This window comes from Neodiprion pinetum, chromosome 7 (assembly GCF_021155775.2).
Source record: "Neodiprion pinetum isolate iyNeoPine1 chromosome 7, iyNeoPine1.2, whole genome shotgun sequence".
NCBI classification, from domain to species: domain Eukaryota; kingdom Metazoa; phylum Arthropoda; class Insecta; order Hymenoptera; family Diprionidae; genus Neodiprion; species Neodiprion pinetum.
In genome coordinates, this window is record NC_060238.1 from 17315770 (window position 1) to 17333785 (window position 18016).

Here is an 18016-nt window from a genome sequence, read left to right on the forward strand (position 1 = left end):
AAAAATTTATAGAATCGAAAAACATCAAAAGTTAAGAAATATAAAAATCATGCAAATACCCAATTGGACCCTCAGGAATCTGAAAAAGCCATACAAGAAAGCTTCGGACCATCAGAAGAGAAATTACAAAGAAAATCTTCCGTTTTCGGCTGTAACTCTTGATCAGTTGGTCCGGCTGCTCGCGGCGTATTCGGACTGCGCGCAAGCATCAAAGAATTGATTTCAGCGTTCTTCAAAATCGTTCAAGTTTTCAGCAAAAATCCAAAGGGGTTGACTTTACTTTTTTGCGCAAAAAGTTGTCAGTCTCTTATTCTCTACGCAGGGAATGAACGGTCGGAAAAATAATTAGTATCAGAGGGAAAAACTAGTTCATATTGATATCAATTATTTATTTTTAACGTTCAAGAAAACACTGTTCATTCCGAAATTGTTATTCGTAGAAAGTTGATTCTGAGGTTTCATTGAATGTTGGAATCGTTACTTTCAGAGTAATTATAACTTAGACAATAAAAGGAGTTAAGCTTGACGAAGAATGAGCTATGGCTTGTTGGAATTTGGAATAAAGGTATACTTTTCAGAGGTGGAATAAGTCTACATACTCGTAGAGAACGTTGATGAAAACATATATCATTAGTGAGCGATTGGTATCCATTGTGGAAATACATACATCGCATGTCACGAGAGCGTGATGCGAGCAAATTCTAAAACTCCAAAAGTAATTACAGCGAGTTCAGCAATGCGATCGACTATTGCTGTTATTTGAATTAAATGCTTTCAATTTCTTTGCAAATTTTGGGATATAGTTTAGTCTTTCTTCATCCGTTTCCAAAATCACGTATCGGCACATCTAAACTCCTGGAAGCTATTGAGATTTTAAAAAATTTTAAATTGCATTAGTTTGAGTCGAGGTTTGAGTAACATTTAGAGTTCAGGTTTCTGATGTTTCTTAGATTTTTCGCATAGTTCTGCAAACAAAACTACGTTTCCTACATATTGGTGGTAATAGCTAACGCTAATAATTTTTATCACAGATGAGCAATGGTTCATTGGACACAAAAGACTCTAAGCTTTCGGAAGATTTTGGATAAGAATTGATACTTTAATCACATGAATTGATATTGTATTGCATCGTTCATGGGAGTAAAAAACTGATTGTGAGGAAAAGTAATCGAGTCGGTCGTTCAATCGAGTTTGAAAAATAATTTATTATAGTCGATTAATCGGGAAAAAATAATCAATTTAATCGAAAATCGATTATTTTGGTCATTCTTACAATTTTCTGACACAACACGACACCAAGTGATTTCATTGGCCTATTCCGTTGGATCCGACCAATGAAATCACTTAGTCTCGACTTGTGGCATAAAATTGATGTAAAAGGAGAGCGCCTTCAGCTCTTGTCAAGAAATCCCTATTTTATGCGCTATTGTCACGAAAATATGACTATTGTGTAAGGACGATACAAAAGATGGGCAAACATGCGGAAACGGCTTTCAAATTTGGGTTACACATTATTTTAAATGTTAATCTTGCTTGGTGTACAAATGAAAGATCGTTTTATTAATATCTCAATTATATAGAACTTTTAATATTACTACCATTACAGGTTCTTTTAATGAACAATAAGTTACATAGAACAACACGGTAATTATATTATCAAAAACTTGGAATCGCTTTCGTCGATGTACTTATGCAATGGTGTAATATTTCAAAATAATGTTATGTACATACACGTACACCTATGCGAGTTTCTTTATAAAGTACACTATACGTGGGTCTATAAACGAAAGTTTATAAAGATATCCACTATTTTTCTTCTTGGGATTAGGCCCAGGCGCTACAAATATACAAGTTTAACTTCTGGTTAGTTCTAACGTATGTTAAATTGCTTGATTGAAGATTCTGAGTAAATTTCTTGTACTGCTATATTTATTTTCTACACATGCATTTTGTGATACACTCATTTCGACAATAAAAAAAAAGAACATTTTTATTCGATTAGAACGTCAAAATATGAATACCTACCAAAATCGAGATACTTTTACAATAGCAATTCTATTTTAAAATCAAACTTCCAATAAATATTGAACACGTTTCTCTTGAAAAAATAAAACAGAAAAACATACAGAGTAAATTTCGAGTTTGTAGTTTTATACACAATTTCATATGATGTATACCCTTTCTTTATTTTAAAATATTCTTTCTACCTGATTTCTGACACACAATAAATGCTAACGAACTCGTAATTATACATACAATATATGTATAATCTATCACCAATGGACGTAACATTACTCTAGTCATTTGGGCGAGTGTTTCAAAAGTTTTCATTCGACTCATTGACTTCTTTATCTTTATACAATAAAACGAGAATTTCAAAATTCACTTAGCAATACACGCTACAAATGTATGAGAATATAATTTAATATTTAGATTAGAATTCAAGGAATAAATACCAAAAATTATTTGCATAGTGCAGAAACAGTGTCCTAAATAACGATACATGACTGTATTATTATGATCATTATTCAATGTTGTGCCGTAATTAATGTTTAACTAACGAATGCCTCAAGCACTCATGCTCGACTTAAAAAAAACCAGCGATTTTATCTTACTTTCTGTCGGAAAAAAAATATTCTTTATACAGACATTTTTCTCACGGCGCTCCGAAATACAGTTTTTGATTTATAGATCTAAGAGAACATCTGTATTTTCAGTTTTCGAACTTCAATCATTTTCAACTTGCCATTAATTACAAGCGAAAATTAATAACAGAAAACGTTTTATCTACATTTATCATCAATGTTTTGTAAATAGTTCAAGTTGTTCAAATTTTCGTATCATTTCAAGATAATTTGTTAGATTGATGTAGTTGTCTACTTTTGTCTTTGATTATATAAATTTATGATTATTACTTTTATTTATTAATTGTCATCTTCTTGTTCAGCTTCACTGTTAAACGAGTTCAGTATTTTAATTTGCAATATGTAACAAATGTAATTCAATATACATCACAGAAATACTAAATACTATTCATGGCTTTTGTAACAAAAAATTTCTTGTTCTTACGATAAGAAACTTTGGGATGAAGTGAGTTCGATGTGTTCTTTGGCCATATAGCCGAGGGTTCAACAAAAAATTCATTTGCAACAAAAATCCCTAATATAGAAAATATACGTTTTTAAGAGAATGTTATGGCAAGTTTATTAATGTACGATACCTACTGTAACTAATTAGCTTGACTGCGTTTCGGAAAGAATTCTTCGTTTCTAAATAAATATCCAACTTTAGAAAGAATCAAGTTTTCCTATTCGCACTCCTGGTATCTCTGTAAGGAATGATTGATTCTGTACAATACGCAACACAATAGGGTATTAATATTATTTTATACCTTCATAGATATACGGTGAATCAGGTTTATTGTTATTATTATTATTCTAAAGCCGAAAATATATCTTAAACATGTATACGTATGTATACAAACATGTATATAGTATGTATTTACTAATTTGCCCGATAAAAATTATCAGAAATCCTTAGTAACATCAAGCCATACTGTCTATTTCAATTTCAAACAGAAATCTTACAGATTTTTCTCGATTAAGTGCATTTTTACTTTAATCATTGATCGATTCACTAGTACAGAATAAACGTATAAGTCAAAGTTAGTTTTGGATACTTGAGATATTCTTTGTCGAATCTATCATAGAGGTTAAACGTGAATTAAATTGATAAAAAAAAATCTGTACCATCAAACCACTTTTGTCTAGTTATTGGTAATCTATCTATAAATCACTGGTAAATTGCATTATGAACAAAATTACCGTGCATTGAAATACGCTAAATGCAATCATTGATGTACCATTATGTATCGACGAACATTGGTTCGCTAATTATGTATTAAATTCAAATAAGGAGTAAGTTTGTTTATATGCTCTTTGTAAAACATTTGTTCCAACGTGGATACTCAACATTATATTTGTGCAGAAATAAATATCGTAATGAAGTGTAATAATAAACCAGGTGCATGTTTTATATTAATGTCTATCTGACAAACGAGTGATAGTCGCACTTAAAATATTGGCTGACGCAAACTTTGTAGCTGTCGACGCAGGAACACAAAATAAATTGTACAATCGGGGATTCAGAATTAAATGGACACGGTTTCTTTTGTACATCAAATAGAAATGGCTCACTTTCTGTAAAATCGATAAAAGAATTTCGAATGTAACTAACTACCCAAACTATCGAAAATATGTCCAGAATCCAAAAATAGTCAGTTTTCAGTAGTCTTTTAAATAATCATATATAACATTGATTTCTTCAGCTAAACTTTGAGATACGCAGAAAGTAAGCAAAAAGTAGAAATGAGCCGTGAATATTTAATTAAAAGGGTCGTCGTCCCTTGGAATTTAATGCTAGAATTATATTACAAAATTATTGAAAAGTTCCGCAAACTAATGTTAAAAATAACAAGTCAACATCAACTTTTTATCATCTTTAGTAGGGCAGTTTGTGAATAAATTAAATTTGAAACTCACTGTGGTACGTTATGAAAAGTTTCTTATCGACAAGAATATGTTCGAAATTTGTAAAGCTTCATAACTTTAGAAATAAGCTGCTCAAGTAATCGATTTTTACAGTGACTTTATTACACCGATTTAACCTGATATCATTTTTCTGAAGGATTCTATAATCATTTTATTTAGTAATTACTTTTTATTAACACACGAGTTGAAGTTTTGTTTGGCGGTGAGTGTTTACATTTTGATGACTCACCTTTCGGTGTAATTAAATTGAAGTTTTTATTGCAAAAATATAAAAAAAAAAAAACAAGTTAATATATTTCCACGAAGTTTAAACCTCTTTAAATGATAAATCTTAAAATGACGGATAAATTCAATTTGTGCGTGTGTAAGTAAGGGAAAGATGAGGAGGGTAATGATAAAAATATTGAATATTAAAGCTAATCCATAAAGTATAATCTTGAAACGTTTGATCATTGTATAGTTTGTATGTATATTATATCAGTAACAAATAATCTAATTTAATAAAGAAGCACGAGACCGATGCAGTGAAAAGAAATGTGGGCCATGCCTGCTTAACATCATTTCTAATCTATGAAGTTCATCATTTTCTCTCAATGTTGACGTCCTTGAACAGGCAATGAAGGTAAAATTTATCCGTAACTTTTCCGTGAAGTGACGAAACTACAAATGCCTGATAAATTTACATCAGTTTCATAACAGGTGAATTTTATACAATAAATTTGATGAATTTGCATGATTTATAAAATATGACTAGTCATCTATTTCTGCAGTTGTTAGACGAGATGGAAACAATTTTTTTTCATTAAATATGATTCTTACTGACTATGAGATGGATTTAGGTGAAAATGATGTAAATACTTCTTAGTCTAATATTTTTCATAAACATCGTTATTAAAGACACTTTAAGATGGTTGTATTTATTTATGGAGGCAATCATATGCAAAGATTTTGCTAATAGATAATCAATATCATTTCTGCGTTCGACATGTAGTGGCTCAGAGACTTGTTCGATGGCATTATATAAGTTGTTCAATGTATGTTGAATAATGATTCAGTCGCAAAATTTCAACATCATTCGGATAATTACACAAGAGCTTAAAATATTTGTAAAAAAATTCGCCAGTTCTTGGATTAAAATTTTATAATCGCAAGAACTACGTATTATATCATTCTTTTGAAAATCTCAAGGCGGCTTTCAGTTCAATTTTTAAGTTAAATTATAACTTTGTATCAAATTTTTGCAACCCGCACTCAGTGCATATCTATTAATGGAGACCTCAGAAAACATTGGTCTGATTTATCTCTTTCTCTTTCTCTCTCTCTCGCTCTCTCTCGCTCTCTCGCTCTCTCGCTCTCTCGCACTTTAAATACAAATATTTACTTAAAACGTGTGACTTCTACGACACATGAATACATTTGCGTCGTCGTCAACGTCATTGGCTAAATGTTACAACGAAGTATCTGACGCAGGTGTGCTGTCGTGGTGACTCACATGACTCAGTGAATGTTGCAAGGCAACAGGCGTCAGCCATTCCTTGGGCAAACAACGCTGCAGAAAGGGAACGCAGGAACTGAAATATGCTAATCGATTTACCCAACCAGGAATCTCTAGGCCACACAGAATCTGAAAATTAGAACAGAGTTTTTTTATTTTATACTGTGGCAATGATAATCAGTATTTAAGGAAGTTCAAGGCTGAAAGTCCACAGTTTTCGTTAACTGTATTACAAAATAGTCGTACATTGAGTATTTATCTAATTAATATATTAGTAACTTAGATGCAGATTTCTATAAAAATGGAAGAGTTTTCAAGTATAAACAGAAGCTTAGATATCGATGCTTTATTTCGAATCACTTCAAGATCATGAAAAATCAAATATATTCATGCAATTTCACTCTAAGGCAGCTCATTTTTCTCAGAAGATTATTTTCGACCAATTCACAGGAACAGGTTTTATATCTTTGTCAGTAGTTAATTCAATAGTATTATTCATTGATCACAATTAATATCGATAGAATGTTGTAAAATTGAATATTCACAATATGAAACACAGCGTTTTAGTGAATTTGAACAATACAGTCTCTTCAAAATGAAACGAGCCATCCTAGAGTAAATTCGAACGAATATACTAGGTTTTTAACCATTTTGAAGTGATTTCAAATAAAGCATCGAAATACAAACCGTTGTTTATAATTCCAGTATTTTCAAGTTACATAAGTTTAAACATATCTTGGTAGATATACTTAGTCGCTTACGAATTTAATAATTTGATTAATACTTAATGTAAGACTATCTTGTATTAACATTAATAAAGAGTTTTTTTGGGCTAACCAACTTCCTTCATCTTCTAGTAATTGATTTTCATCACTGTTCAACGAAAACGTTGGTTGTAACGAAATTGAAGTGAATTATTTACAAAACAGAAAGAAGAAAATACCGTTACACTAAAGCGTTAGTCAGTCAAACTTAATTTGAGCTTCACAATTTCAAAAAATATAAATTGTTCAATCAAGTAAACAGTTAAAACTACACTTTCGTCCATTATTGAACTGATGTTGAATGAGGAGTGAAACGGTCTTGAAATAAGTTGATTGCATTTAAATTCGGTAATTTGTCACCATAAAAATGGTATTTGTGAAAGAATTATACCAGAGCAGAACTGTTTAGTAGTTCTGGCCAACTCAACAAGAATTTACAAACCCAAGGCAGCCTTCATTTGTGACATTTTGTCAAATTCTTCATACTATTTCACACAGTTTCAGATATGCCATCAAGTAACAGAAATCATACAGATGTTACGGATTTTCACGTACAGTTATAGGTCAAGAATAGAGTGTGGTGGAATGCTGGATTTTTCGAGATTTATGGATCATGTCACAATAATAGTGACTAAATAATGCAGCAATATAACGTACTAAGATAATCGAAAACTCGATTTGAATAGGAAAAGATGTATTACCTGGGTTAATTGACTGCTAAAGTGGTTGCAGTTTTTGTTCATAAGGTGATAACGATCCCCTCGGAAATCTTTTCCCAGTTCTACAATAATCCTAGATACATCTTCTTCAGTGAAGTCGGTATAGCCTATTTGTACAGATTGTCTGTGGAATAAAATTAACTGGCAGTGTTTGTCGTCGCTTACTTCTCATGTTGAAGAAAATTTAAATATCGTATCCCTGTTCAATAGGTTCGTTAAATATTTACCTAAATCTAAATTGTTCCCCTAACTCTTCTGCTGCTCGTGGTATGATGTTGAATATACCGGAAATTGGTAGAGTGTGTCCGCCGTACGCCCATTCTGAAACAAGTTCATGTATAAATTTTGCGATCAAATATCTGTTACAGTGTCTGCAGCATCTTGTTTAAAAAAGCTTATTCCATACTTGGTGAAAATAATTTCTAAGACATTCTACGAAACAATAGAAAATCGTAGAAAATAGTTGTTTTTCTTAAATTTTTCATGAAAACGATTAAATATCCCCCACCCCAAACAAAAAAAAATAAATTAACGAAATTACTGATAATTGTCTAAAAATAACCCAAATGAAATTAAGTTGACCATCGTTGAAGTTTCGTGGAAGAGATTGAGCTGGTATTCCACAATTTCGATAAAATTATATCCGTTGCAATGATTGATATAACTACAACTACTGCAGAAACGTAAGTCATTCTGCAAATATTCATAAAGAACCATGAAAATCGAGTAAGATTCTCTTCAAAATCTACGATTGTGTTCCAAATTTTCTCAAGAATTGTTGGAATTTCTCGTAGAAAACATTAGGAATTTCTTCACCAAGGATGCTACTTGAAAGAAACTGTTTTCATATTGTTTTTTTACCCACTGATCGATGATTATCTTATTTTTATTGCGATTCTCTGTGTAAGCAACAATTTTCAAGCGATCCACAATCGCCTCAACGGTTTTACTTCATGATCGAGTACAGTTTTAAAAAAATACTCGTTCATCTTTCAAGAAAAAGGCATTGTAGGCAAGCGGAAATTTTATTATCAGTAGTCATTTCATCTCAAGTAGGGTAACTAAGATCCTATAACTTTCCAAACCAATAAAAGGAGTTCCTTTTCTTAATTAAATCTTTTCGTAATTCACTAGGACAAAGACAATCCACTGATGTGGTGCAATCACAAACTAGAGGCTCTAAATTATCACGAAAGTTACAACCTATATGGCGGTATTTGGTGTTAATATCTATATTCCGCTTGTCAGGTGCGACTGAATTCTTAAAAACGGAAAACCTCGAAATGGGAACACAAACTCCTTCAAAATTTCGTATTCTTGGTTTTACTTATCTTCGATACTTGGGATTTGCATAAAATATCAACTCCATCAAATGGTGCCGGTATTTTCAATTTTTAGTATTTTTGCCAAATGCCCAAATCCGAATTATGAACTCGCTGACTGGCATACAAAGTAGAGTACAAGACTAAGATGTGCTAGAAAATTTCTCAAACTCCTGACACCATTTAATTAAAGCAATTTATCAGTGCAGGCTTTTCAGCAACAAATGACTCCATCGATCTAATCCACATAGTTCACCTTGATCAGCAACTTTAGTTTTCAAATGCAAAACCTTATTTTTTATCGTGTGTGATGGAATATTCAATTCATTTATAATGATAAAAGAATTTTTGACGATTCTACAAAATTATACAGCATTTTTCGGGCATAATGTGCAATTTTAGGATATTACGAGTGTTCGAAATATCCGGGTCCTGTTGTGTTATTTCAAGTTTTGTCTTTTTCTCCTGTAGGTTTGAAAAACTGTATTTGCTGGAGTTTCTTCAATTTCCAGAATTTCTTCATTTGGCCAGACAATATGTTAATTGACATTGTATTTACCTGTTCCATAAATTTCTACACCCGAGTGAAATACGCCCAAGCCAATGGGAGTCGTGTATTCGTTGATCCAATACTGTGAAATACAAAAAAGTTTAATTTCCTTGGTAAACATTAATTGAAATAAGTTTTAGAATCAGCATTCAGTTTTGCTGCCCGACTAACATGAGATATAAATTGAACACAAATTGTTAACTGTATTAAAATCTTCCAATGTTCGAGTAATTTTTCTGGTAAACTCTGCTGCAAAATCGATCACAACAGAAAAAAATTCATATTACAGCATATAAAAGTTCAACAATTAGATTCTAGAACATATTTTGATTCTAATTAGACAGGGGGAATTGTAAAAAAATTGATTTTCTACAAAGCGTCTTGCAGAACGAACACTTTTGAAAAGCTTCGTCTCAATAATAAACATATTTCTTGAAGAATTCAGGATGTTATTTTAGAAACGGCATAGATCATAGACTTGTTTATCGAGATATTTAATACAACGGTAAGAAAATTTGCAATTTCACAAGCAGCTTAGAACAGCAGAGCTAAAGAACCTATGTATACTATCAGAAACATGGAATTTAATGAATAATGCATTGTGATATTGCCAAGTGGCAAGTTTTTGTACAAAGTACAGTAACACTAATTGCTAAAAATTTGTTAATATGAATATTTTGACCAAGAGTATTATGTTATTTATGATTTGTTTAGGAAATTCTTTAATAATTTATATGCAATTCACTTCATCTAAGTAAGCAGAATATTTGAATTCAATATTTAACTTTAGCTCAGCCCAGGCAACCGTAATTTATACTACTATATGACAGAGATAAAGTTTAGCCATTTAGTTTACTCGCACCGTGTATCACAGAAAATGAAGTCATATTGAAAATAAATTATCATTTCAAACCATAGAATTTCCTACTAATTATTACATTGTATCAAAAGTGGAACACACGATAACCTTTCAACATGGTATTGAGAATTTCAAATTACTCAAAAACTCTTGTGAATAGTATGACTTAACTGAACAAGAAAACAGTAATTTTAAAATCTAGAAATGGGAAACGTTTTTTATCATTCCCAGATTGTCTATAAGAGGAAATATTCATTTTATACGAGGCTATAAGTTTGGTTTTACCTTGGTGTTGCATACGCTTGAGACGCAGCGATTTTTTATATACCTTTTCACACAAAATTCCTCAACACGGGTGGTGGAAAATACAAAAAAATATATCCACCCCAGTGAATGTTTACTCACCATATCGTAAACATTTAAAATGATGGGTTCACGCGCCATCTTTGGAATAAGTTCTTCACTGTCCTGAGGATAGCCTAGACAGCTTGGAAAGGAGAGATTACAGCCAAGACCTGACGGAAACATCATAGAGAGATACTTGTAGCTGGTGAGGCCAATTTGCGCTACCTAATTTCCAGCTCACACCTAACAAGCAGATACAAATTCTAATCAGCATTGACTAAATCTGTACGTACTTAGGACAACAGAAGAAAAATAATATAAAATACTTTGTGAGCCTGAAGTTTGTAATGTCAGTGAAGCAATGGATTTTTAGGAAGGGACGTTATTTCGCTACTTTAGGATTCTCAAAAATTTAATGGACCTCAATACAGCATTTGACATACTCATATTTTTCAACCTCAACTACTTTAAAGTTATTCTGTAATAAGAAAATATTTACCAAAATATCTACAAACATGGCATGGCACTTCGCATTTAATAAAGTGACTATTCTATTTATTACAGGGTATAAACACTTCATGCTAGTAAATGCCGAACGAATACATGGGCAAAGAATAATGCTGTATTCGATTTACATCTTCTCATTACAGGGAAGTACGAAACGATAAGTAAATAGATGAACGATCATTAAAATACACTGGTGACTATGCAATTGCTGAATATTCACCCAAACTAAATAAGGTGCGATAATGATGCTTCAACAATGATTCCATTTTCTTTATCGTGGTTGAAATTTGCAACGTTAATGTAGTGAAACATTATTGAGAAAAAAATTGTTATTTCAGAATTTGAGGATTTATTGAAATGCAGTTGACTATAATAAAGCAAAATATGCTGACATTTTTCAAACTCAGCTCCATCAAAATCATCCTAACGTTGTAGAACAATGTTGTTTATATTTTTATTAACAATGTTTCGGTACATTAATGCTGATAGCTTAAATCTCGTGATTCCTTACAGCTTTGGAATTTTTAAGAACAATGTCGAAATACTTAGATTTTGTTCGTCGTTTATTTAGAGGTTATATTCTGAGAACAAAGGATTCTACATAGCTGAGTTTAAAATCGGTTGGGCGGGAAGCTGACTATATTCATGTTTACAGGAATTACGATTGTGATTGTGTATAAGCCTAGATGAACGATGCATGTAATGTACATGTTACTAAAAATTTACCTCCTTCGAAAAAGGAAACGACCATTCACCGCAATCTTCCGTACATATCGCAGTTCGTTGGTACCTCTTTTTTGTTATTTACGTCTATTTATAGATTTTCTTTTTTAGCCATATATCATGTGAATTGAGTAATATTATTTTACGTACAATATTGTTATTGCTGTTAATTTTATTCAGCGTTCAATTTATTTTGCGTTTATTTATTCGTACGTTTTCTTTCATTAAATGTGTTAAGATCGTATGATTTGTTTACACCGAGTAATAGAGCTGCGAGACGTCAACAGCTGCGATCCTCTGTAACTTCTCAATTAGGATTTCACCGTCCGTACGATAATACTTCGGCAATACATACGTATGCCTGAGGCACGATCTGAAAATTAACCTCGAAAATTTTTGACAGCGCGAAAAAGTGTCCAACAATAGAGTTTGGTATCAGTTAATTAACAGCATTTCTGCTGTTTTTTGTCGTCTTATTTTTGTTCGTCATAAATTCAATTCTGTTTGCTTATTCATGACCATTGTACATTACGTACATCACACTTTTAGTACGTATTTCAATTTTTCATAACATTGGCAATTGAATCACAGGTGAAGGTTTACCGTTGTTACATACAATTGTTGTTACTTAATACCGAAGAACACTGGGGCTATTGCAGCTATCGCGAGCAGAGAAACAGCAGAAATGAGCAGAGAGATTCGTCATGGCATTCTTGTAAATACGTTGAAAATTTTGCCCACGCCATCTATCATCATGGAATTCAACTATGTTCATTAGAATAGGACACGGAGTAGTAGGAAGGAGACAACACTCTGCGATAAAACTTGTCCCCAGTTTTCAGGTAACGTAAGAGGAATTATCTAAATGCGATTTGAGCGCCTCTTACGGAAAAAAGTGAAATTTTCGCTATAAAATGTAATAAAAAGGGCGACAATCGTAACCTATAAGCCTCCGTTTTATAAACATATTCCGTAAATTCGTAAAATACGCATCTGAAGTGACTAAAAAACAGTAAACACCGAGTGATTGCTTTTCTAATCTCAACCGACATTAAATCCGAGGTAAAGGTTTGCAAACGGCGAATCGTGAGATCATATGGGGAAGGGGGTGAGTGCGCTATACGGGCTTACACCGCAAGAGGCGCTTAAATCGCACCTTGACAATTCTTCTTACGTTGCCCTAAAAACTGGGCCAGCTTTTGAGCCAAGTGCTGCTCGAGTGTTGTCTCCTTCCTACTACTCCGTGGAATAGGATAGAGTCTTAGAGCATATAGTACTAGAGGTATACCATGCGGTCAGCCTCGTGATGAGAGAACAAGGTATATACTCGGCATACTCCGTCTCTCTCTGCAATTGATTGGCTGAGAGGAAACGTATCGGTAAATCTGGCCTAGAGCAAGAGAGACAGATTATAACGGGACATGTACATTTCTCTCTCACTCTTACGGACGATGGTAGCTCAGGTGCTAGCACAGAGTCCCTCGAGTCTACGCAAGGAGGTCTTGCGTTTGCTGCTCTGTTGTTCGGGTCACGATTCTGGTAAATGAACTTCATGCAGCAAAAACTTCCTCTGGAAGTGCTAGTAACGTTCAGCGAATTGCTGTTGCTGCTACTACTTTTTGTTGCCCATGAAATCCTAGCCTTAAGCGCCCCTGGTGGGAAATTTTGTTTAAAAAAGAGATAGAAACACGTCATAGAGTGTTGGGTACGGAGAATATATTTTTCTTATTATATTTATCTGACCAAGCAACAGTTTCTTTCCTTGGTTCATTACATCAATTAATCGTTATCGTTAACGTGTTTGAATACAAGAACTTAACCTCTCATTGTGGCATTCCATTCGCGTACGGAACAAACTTCTATAGACACAAAGCATAGTATGGAACGTATAAAAGAAGGGCGCTCTCTAACGGGCGGCCACGGTGTAAGAATAATAGGTGTTCCAGCTGCCCCATCCCGACAATGATGAGGTTTGTTATTATTTTTGCATAATTCGTTTCACGCCCACGAGAGGGCTACGGAACTGTCGGACCATTGTAAACAATAATGGCGGAACACAGTGTTCGAACACGTATCTTCAAAATCATACACATTTTATATTTGTTGTGCCTTACGATTTTACATCTTGGGGTGAACCCAATTTGTATTGCAATTTAAACTAAGTATGTCAATATTGCGGTATTCGATATTATATTTTTTTTGTGACCAGCCTATTTGAGCTATGAAATGGTATATAATCTATATTGCAGAAATTTTTTGGGATTATCCGGCAAGCGAGCGCTGCTAATGACCACCCTACGTTTCCCTCATTTTTACAATTTTATAAATTAATATGAATATATCAACTGTTGAAACCCCCAAAATTTGGAAATTGTACAGTGCAAGAAGAAACTCACAAGCCTTTAGCTTCATTAGCAGATTACCCAATAATTTTTAGAAAGAATACTGCACATATTTCAAAACATTTGCAAGAATTAAATACGAAGATGTTGTCAGGTTTGACCATGATTATGCATCAGCTTCGGTTGTGAATTGCATAATATATTATGTGACTGTGGCGATTTGCGTGGCCCTTGATAGAACTACCAAATTAGCCTCAAAATAACATTCTCTCGCACCACCGTAAAATTGGGGTAGTTTCGAGTCTGTATACAGGACCGCGGCCCTATCACGCCGGCGATGTTGGAGTTCCTGGACCCGTCTATGCGATAATGATTAGATTCATATGACACAAATAGGTACGCGTGCTGTCTCAAACATAGAGATATGGTCTCAAAATAAGATACGCAGACGAATTACGACTGAAGTTATAAGTAAATAAGATAGGTGTACACACAAATAAAATTAAACTGTTCAGTATTGCGAGATAGACCGGTTGGATCACCGTATATATGTATATACATCTCAAGTCAGCTTTTATATCGAAATGCTAACGAGTTTTTAAAAAAAAAATTTCACCTCGAATGGATTCTGGAACTCGACAGTAACGAATTTCCCCATTTATTATTAGAACATCTCTTCATTTCTCTATTTCTCTGCGTCTCAGCCTATTTCGACACCGTTACTAAGACGCGGGATATAATTACATTATACCGTCACAGAACTACAAATAATAATCCAAACAATATAAAGATACTATATCGTTTTTCACCTGTTAAGTGTGCATTATAAAACGAATCTTGATAACAAATTTGAACATCTGGATTTGTAAAAATAAAATTTGTGAAATAAACAAATAGGTATTAACAGGCAAATTGCGGAACAAAACATTTAGGCTATAAAGCTTACAAACTTTTCAATCCAGACTCGCAATCTAAAAACGTCAAAGGTTCGTGGAAGTCAAATGTAATTCAGATCATGCAGCATAAGATGGTTAAATGAAATTTTTGTAATAATGCAGAGATTGCGACGGCGCGTAGACATCGAGTGCGTTTATCCCTGGATGCTGGAGCTTGGACCGTGACAGCAACCCCTTCCTTCTTGTTAAGAGCCAGAGGGGCGCAGTCGCGAGTCCCTAGCCGTAGTCTAGAGGGGCGGAGTCCTTGAATTTCGCCAATAACAGATCGCGTTGCTGTTTAGGAAGCTCCCCAAATATCTTGTACGACGAAAACGCGAGACATGAGAGTATAGCTTGGTTTAGTCCGCTCTTTCTCGCTGTTCGGTATCTTGGGGCGTGGGCCCGATAATATATTCCACCGAGGTTGCAAAACATCATTTACCCGATAATTGCGATCAAAGTATTCTTTCCCAATTTCGCGATAAATCACATCACGGTTTAATCTGAAGGTCAGTGACGTCGCGTTACGTTATCTTTTTCACATAGTCGAATTTATCCCACAACACATTTGTCTCTGAAGACATTCGTGCTCAGTGCAGCTAAACGTTTCCAATTGACCGGGAAGCGAGATTCAAGTTTAGATTTTATACGTCTGTATAACGCTTGTACGGATGCCGTCTGATGTTTATTAAATAAGTGCTCAGCTTTCAACACCGAGTGATACTGTGCGACGTCCTTTCATATTATATCGTCGTTCAACTCTTGAGATTGGATAACGTTTGTGCTTTACCTACGATCAACATCCACTGTCGTCCATGGTGATACAACGGGAAAATGAACATCATTTTATGGGGATTCTTCATGGTTTACACTCACATTTGAAGGTGGGATTGTATACCTTTCTACGTAATCCCACAGAGGAGCCAAAGAAATCTTGTTTTAAAAATATTTTCAGACTTTTTTAGTTAAAATATTTTATGAAACGTGCTTGAAATGTTTCAAAACCGTACGGCAACTGCAACGGCCTCGCAGTCATAACAAAATTCCTCAAATACCTCAATCTTCTCGAAATACTTTAACTGAAACGTTGTTACGGATGTTGGAAAGATTTTTGAAACATACAGTATACTTTATACAATGTGGGATAAGTGCATCGGATGCAAGATACAATATGATAAACTGATACAAGGGTCTTGGAATCAATTAAAATTATGAAATTGCTTGAAGTAACACTATGAATTTGGGTGAAACATCTTTCTATCTAATTGTAATTCAGCACGGCACAGCGCATAAGGACAGTGATAAAATAGTTCCCTACTGAAAATGTTCATGCGTTAAATCATAAAATGTTTTGAAAGAATTTAACTTTTTGTAAATTCTATAAAATATGCAAGAAATCGCATGATAAATTAAAAAAACAAGAATCATCAAATATACTAGATCAAAAATCATACACTTTGCTGTATAGTTGCTTAAAAACTATACAAAATTGACCATCGAATTCTTTCAGAACATTTTATGATTTAATACGTGAAAATTTTTTTTAGGGTCGTAGACACCGTACATATTGTCGAAGGAGTTTATCTATCGTCCAATCCTTATCATATGATACGTCGCAATTGTAATATTTCTTTGCATTAAACAGGTTTTTTCTCCAAAATTGAATTTCTCCATATTTTTCAGTGATAACATTTCGATCATATAACCTAGAATTCAACCTACATTACAATATAAGAGTAACCCCTTTTATACATTCATTTGTAACAGCTCTCTGAGTGTTGTGATTTAATTGCTGCGTAATTGATCCGAAACAGTGCAAACGTCAATTGCATTAAGTCAAGAACGATGTGAAAAGATATATACTATAATAAGTCGAATTTCATACAGAGGTATACAATATTTTTGTGTCCCCGGTAACGTGTTGCTGAATTATATGCATTATTTATAATTCAAATTACGGTGCTGTTAATTGTTCGACACATGTTATATATTCAAGTCAATATTGGCACAGATTCAAGAGAAATATTCCAATTAATTAAATGCAGAAAGAAATTCATTTGTTCTTACAATATATTTTTAAGGATAGGATAGATATTTCATAATAAGCAATACATTCCGTTGTCGTATACGATCAGTCATAAACACTACAATAATACAACATCTTAATCTAAAATTAGAAATATCATCCTTGAATACATGTTTAAAAGTATACCGTAGCATGCAAAATGTCATATACGTATATTATATCTATATTTGACGTCAATTGTGTTCGCTGGACTTCCGGTAGCCGCACCACGCAAAAGACATCCCCGATATATATAGGGTGTTCCGTGATTGACGCATAGTAAGCTCACAGCAGTGATGTACATGAAAACTGAGTCTACTAAGAAACATGCGAATGAAATTTGTCCATCACTTATTATACCGGCGAAGCAATATGATACGACCAAGCAATTTAGGCATTTATCCAATAGGTCAATAAAATTTTTCATTACCTCCGATTGTCTCAAAATTTGAAAATCGCGGATTCTTGAAATCACTGATTACGGTTCTGAATTTTAAATTTGGAAAGCATTCAAAATGGAAGATGAAATATGGTGCTATTGAAATACGTCTGAGAGCTAGTTATACAATCTATATGCTAAACATGATACATTATTGATGGAGCACCGTAGCTCAGATGCTGGAGTGCAAGTTTAATATTACGTAGGGTATGGGGTCGATACCTCACGGCGTCGACGTATGTTTTACTTTTCAATTCCCCCATATTGTCACCAATTTAAGTAGGTATAATTATATATGAATAATTTATATCCCCGTGTAGTTAAGTGTAAAACTACATCGATCAACATTAAATTGCACTAACGCAGATTTCATTGCATCTGGGGAAATCTAATTAGCTGCA

General features: G+C 33.5%; 2 protein-coding genes across 7 annotated transcripts in view; one reads left to right on the forward strand and one right to left on the reverse strand.

The window, feature by feature from the left end:
- Positions 1 to 1180: 1180 nt before the first annotated feature.
- Positions 1181 to 12500, reverse strand: LOC124223038 (deubiquitinase DESI2). Its single transcript, XM_046634648.2, has 6 exons — positions 11838 to 12500; positions 10665 to 10847; positions 9410 to 9482; positions 7756 to 7849; positions 7511 to 7652; positions 1181 to 6174 (listed from the first exon to the last, which is right to left on the reverse strand). Exons 2-6 carry the CDS (start codon positions 10788 to 10790, stop codon positions 5998 to 6000), a joined length of 612 nt encoding a protein of 203 aa, XP_046490604.1. The 5' UTR covers positions 10791 to 10847; positions 11838 to 12500; the 3' UTR covers positions 1181 to 5997.
- Positions 12501 to 15366: 2866 nt separating this feature from the next.
- The window catches only part of Alk (Anaplastic lymphoma kinase), a 44299-nt gene continuing 41649 nt past the window's right edge, over positions 15367 to 18016 (forward strand). For 4 of the 6 annotated variants that reach the window (XR_011177594.1, XR_011177595.1, XM_069137660.1 and 1 more), the window contains exon 1: positions 15368 to 15995. Coding sequence is in view for 1 of the 6 variants with exons in the window: in XM_069137662.1 (XP_068993763.1) it covers positions 15927 to 15995 (69 nt within the window). In the remaining 5 variants the exon portion in view is untranslated. Of the gene's footprint in view, positions 15996 to 18016 lie in introns of all 6 variants that reach the window. The other 2 variants (XM_069137661.1, XM_069137663.1) reach the window with 1 other exon arrangement.

Excerpts from the sequence above, each read along its gene's own strand:
- LOC124223038 (XM_046634648.2), bottom strand. The coding sequence starts at position 10,790 with ATGATGTTTCCGTCAGGTCTTGGCTGTAATCTCTCCTTTCCAAGCTGT. Across the intron at positions 7,653-7,755 it reads GGGGAACAATTTAGATTTAG|ACAATCTGTACAAATAGGCT; the intron begins GTAAATATTTAA and ends TTTATTCCACAG. Across the intron at positions 6,175-7,510 it reads TTAGCAGTCAATTAACCCAG|ATTCTGTGTGGCCTAGAGAT; the intron begins GTAATACATCTT and ends TCTAATTTTCAG.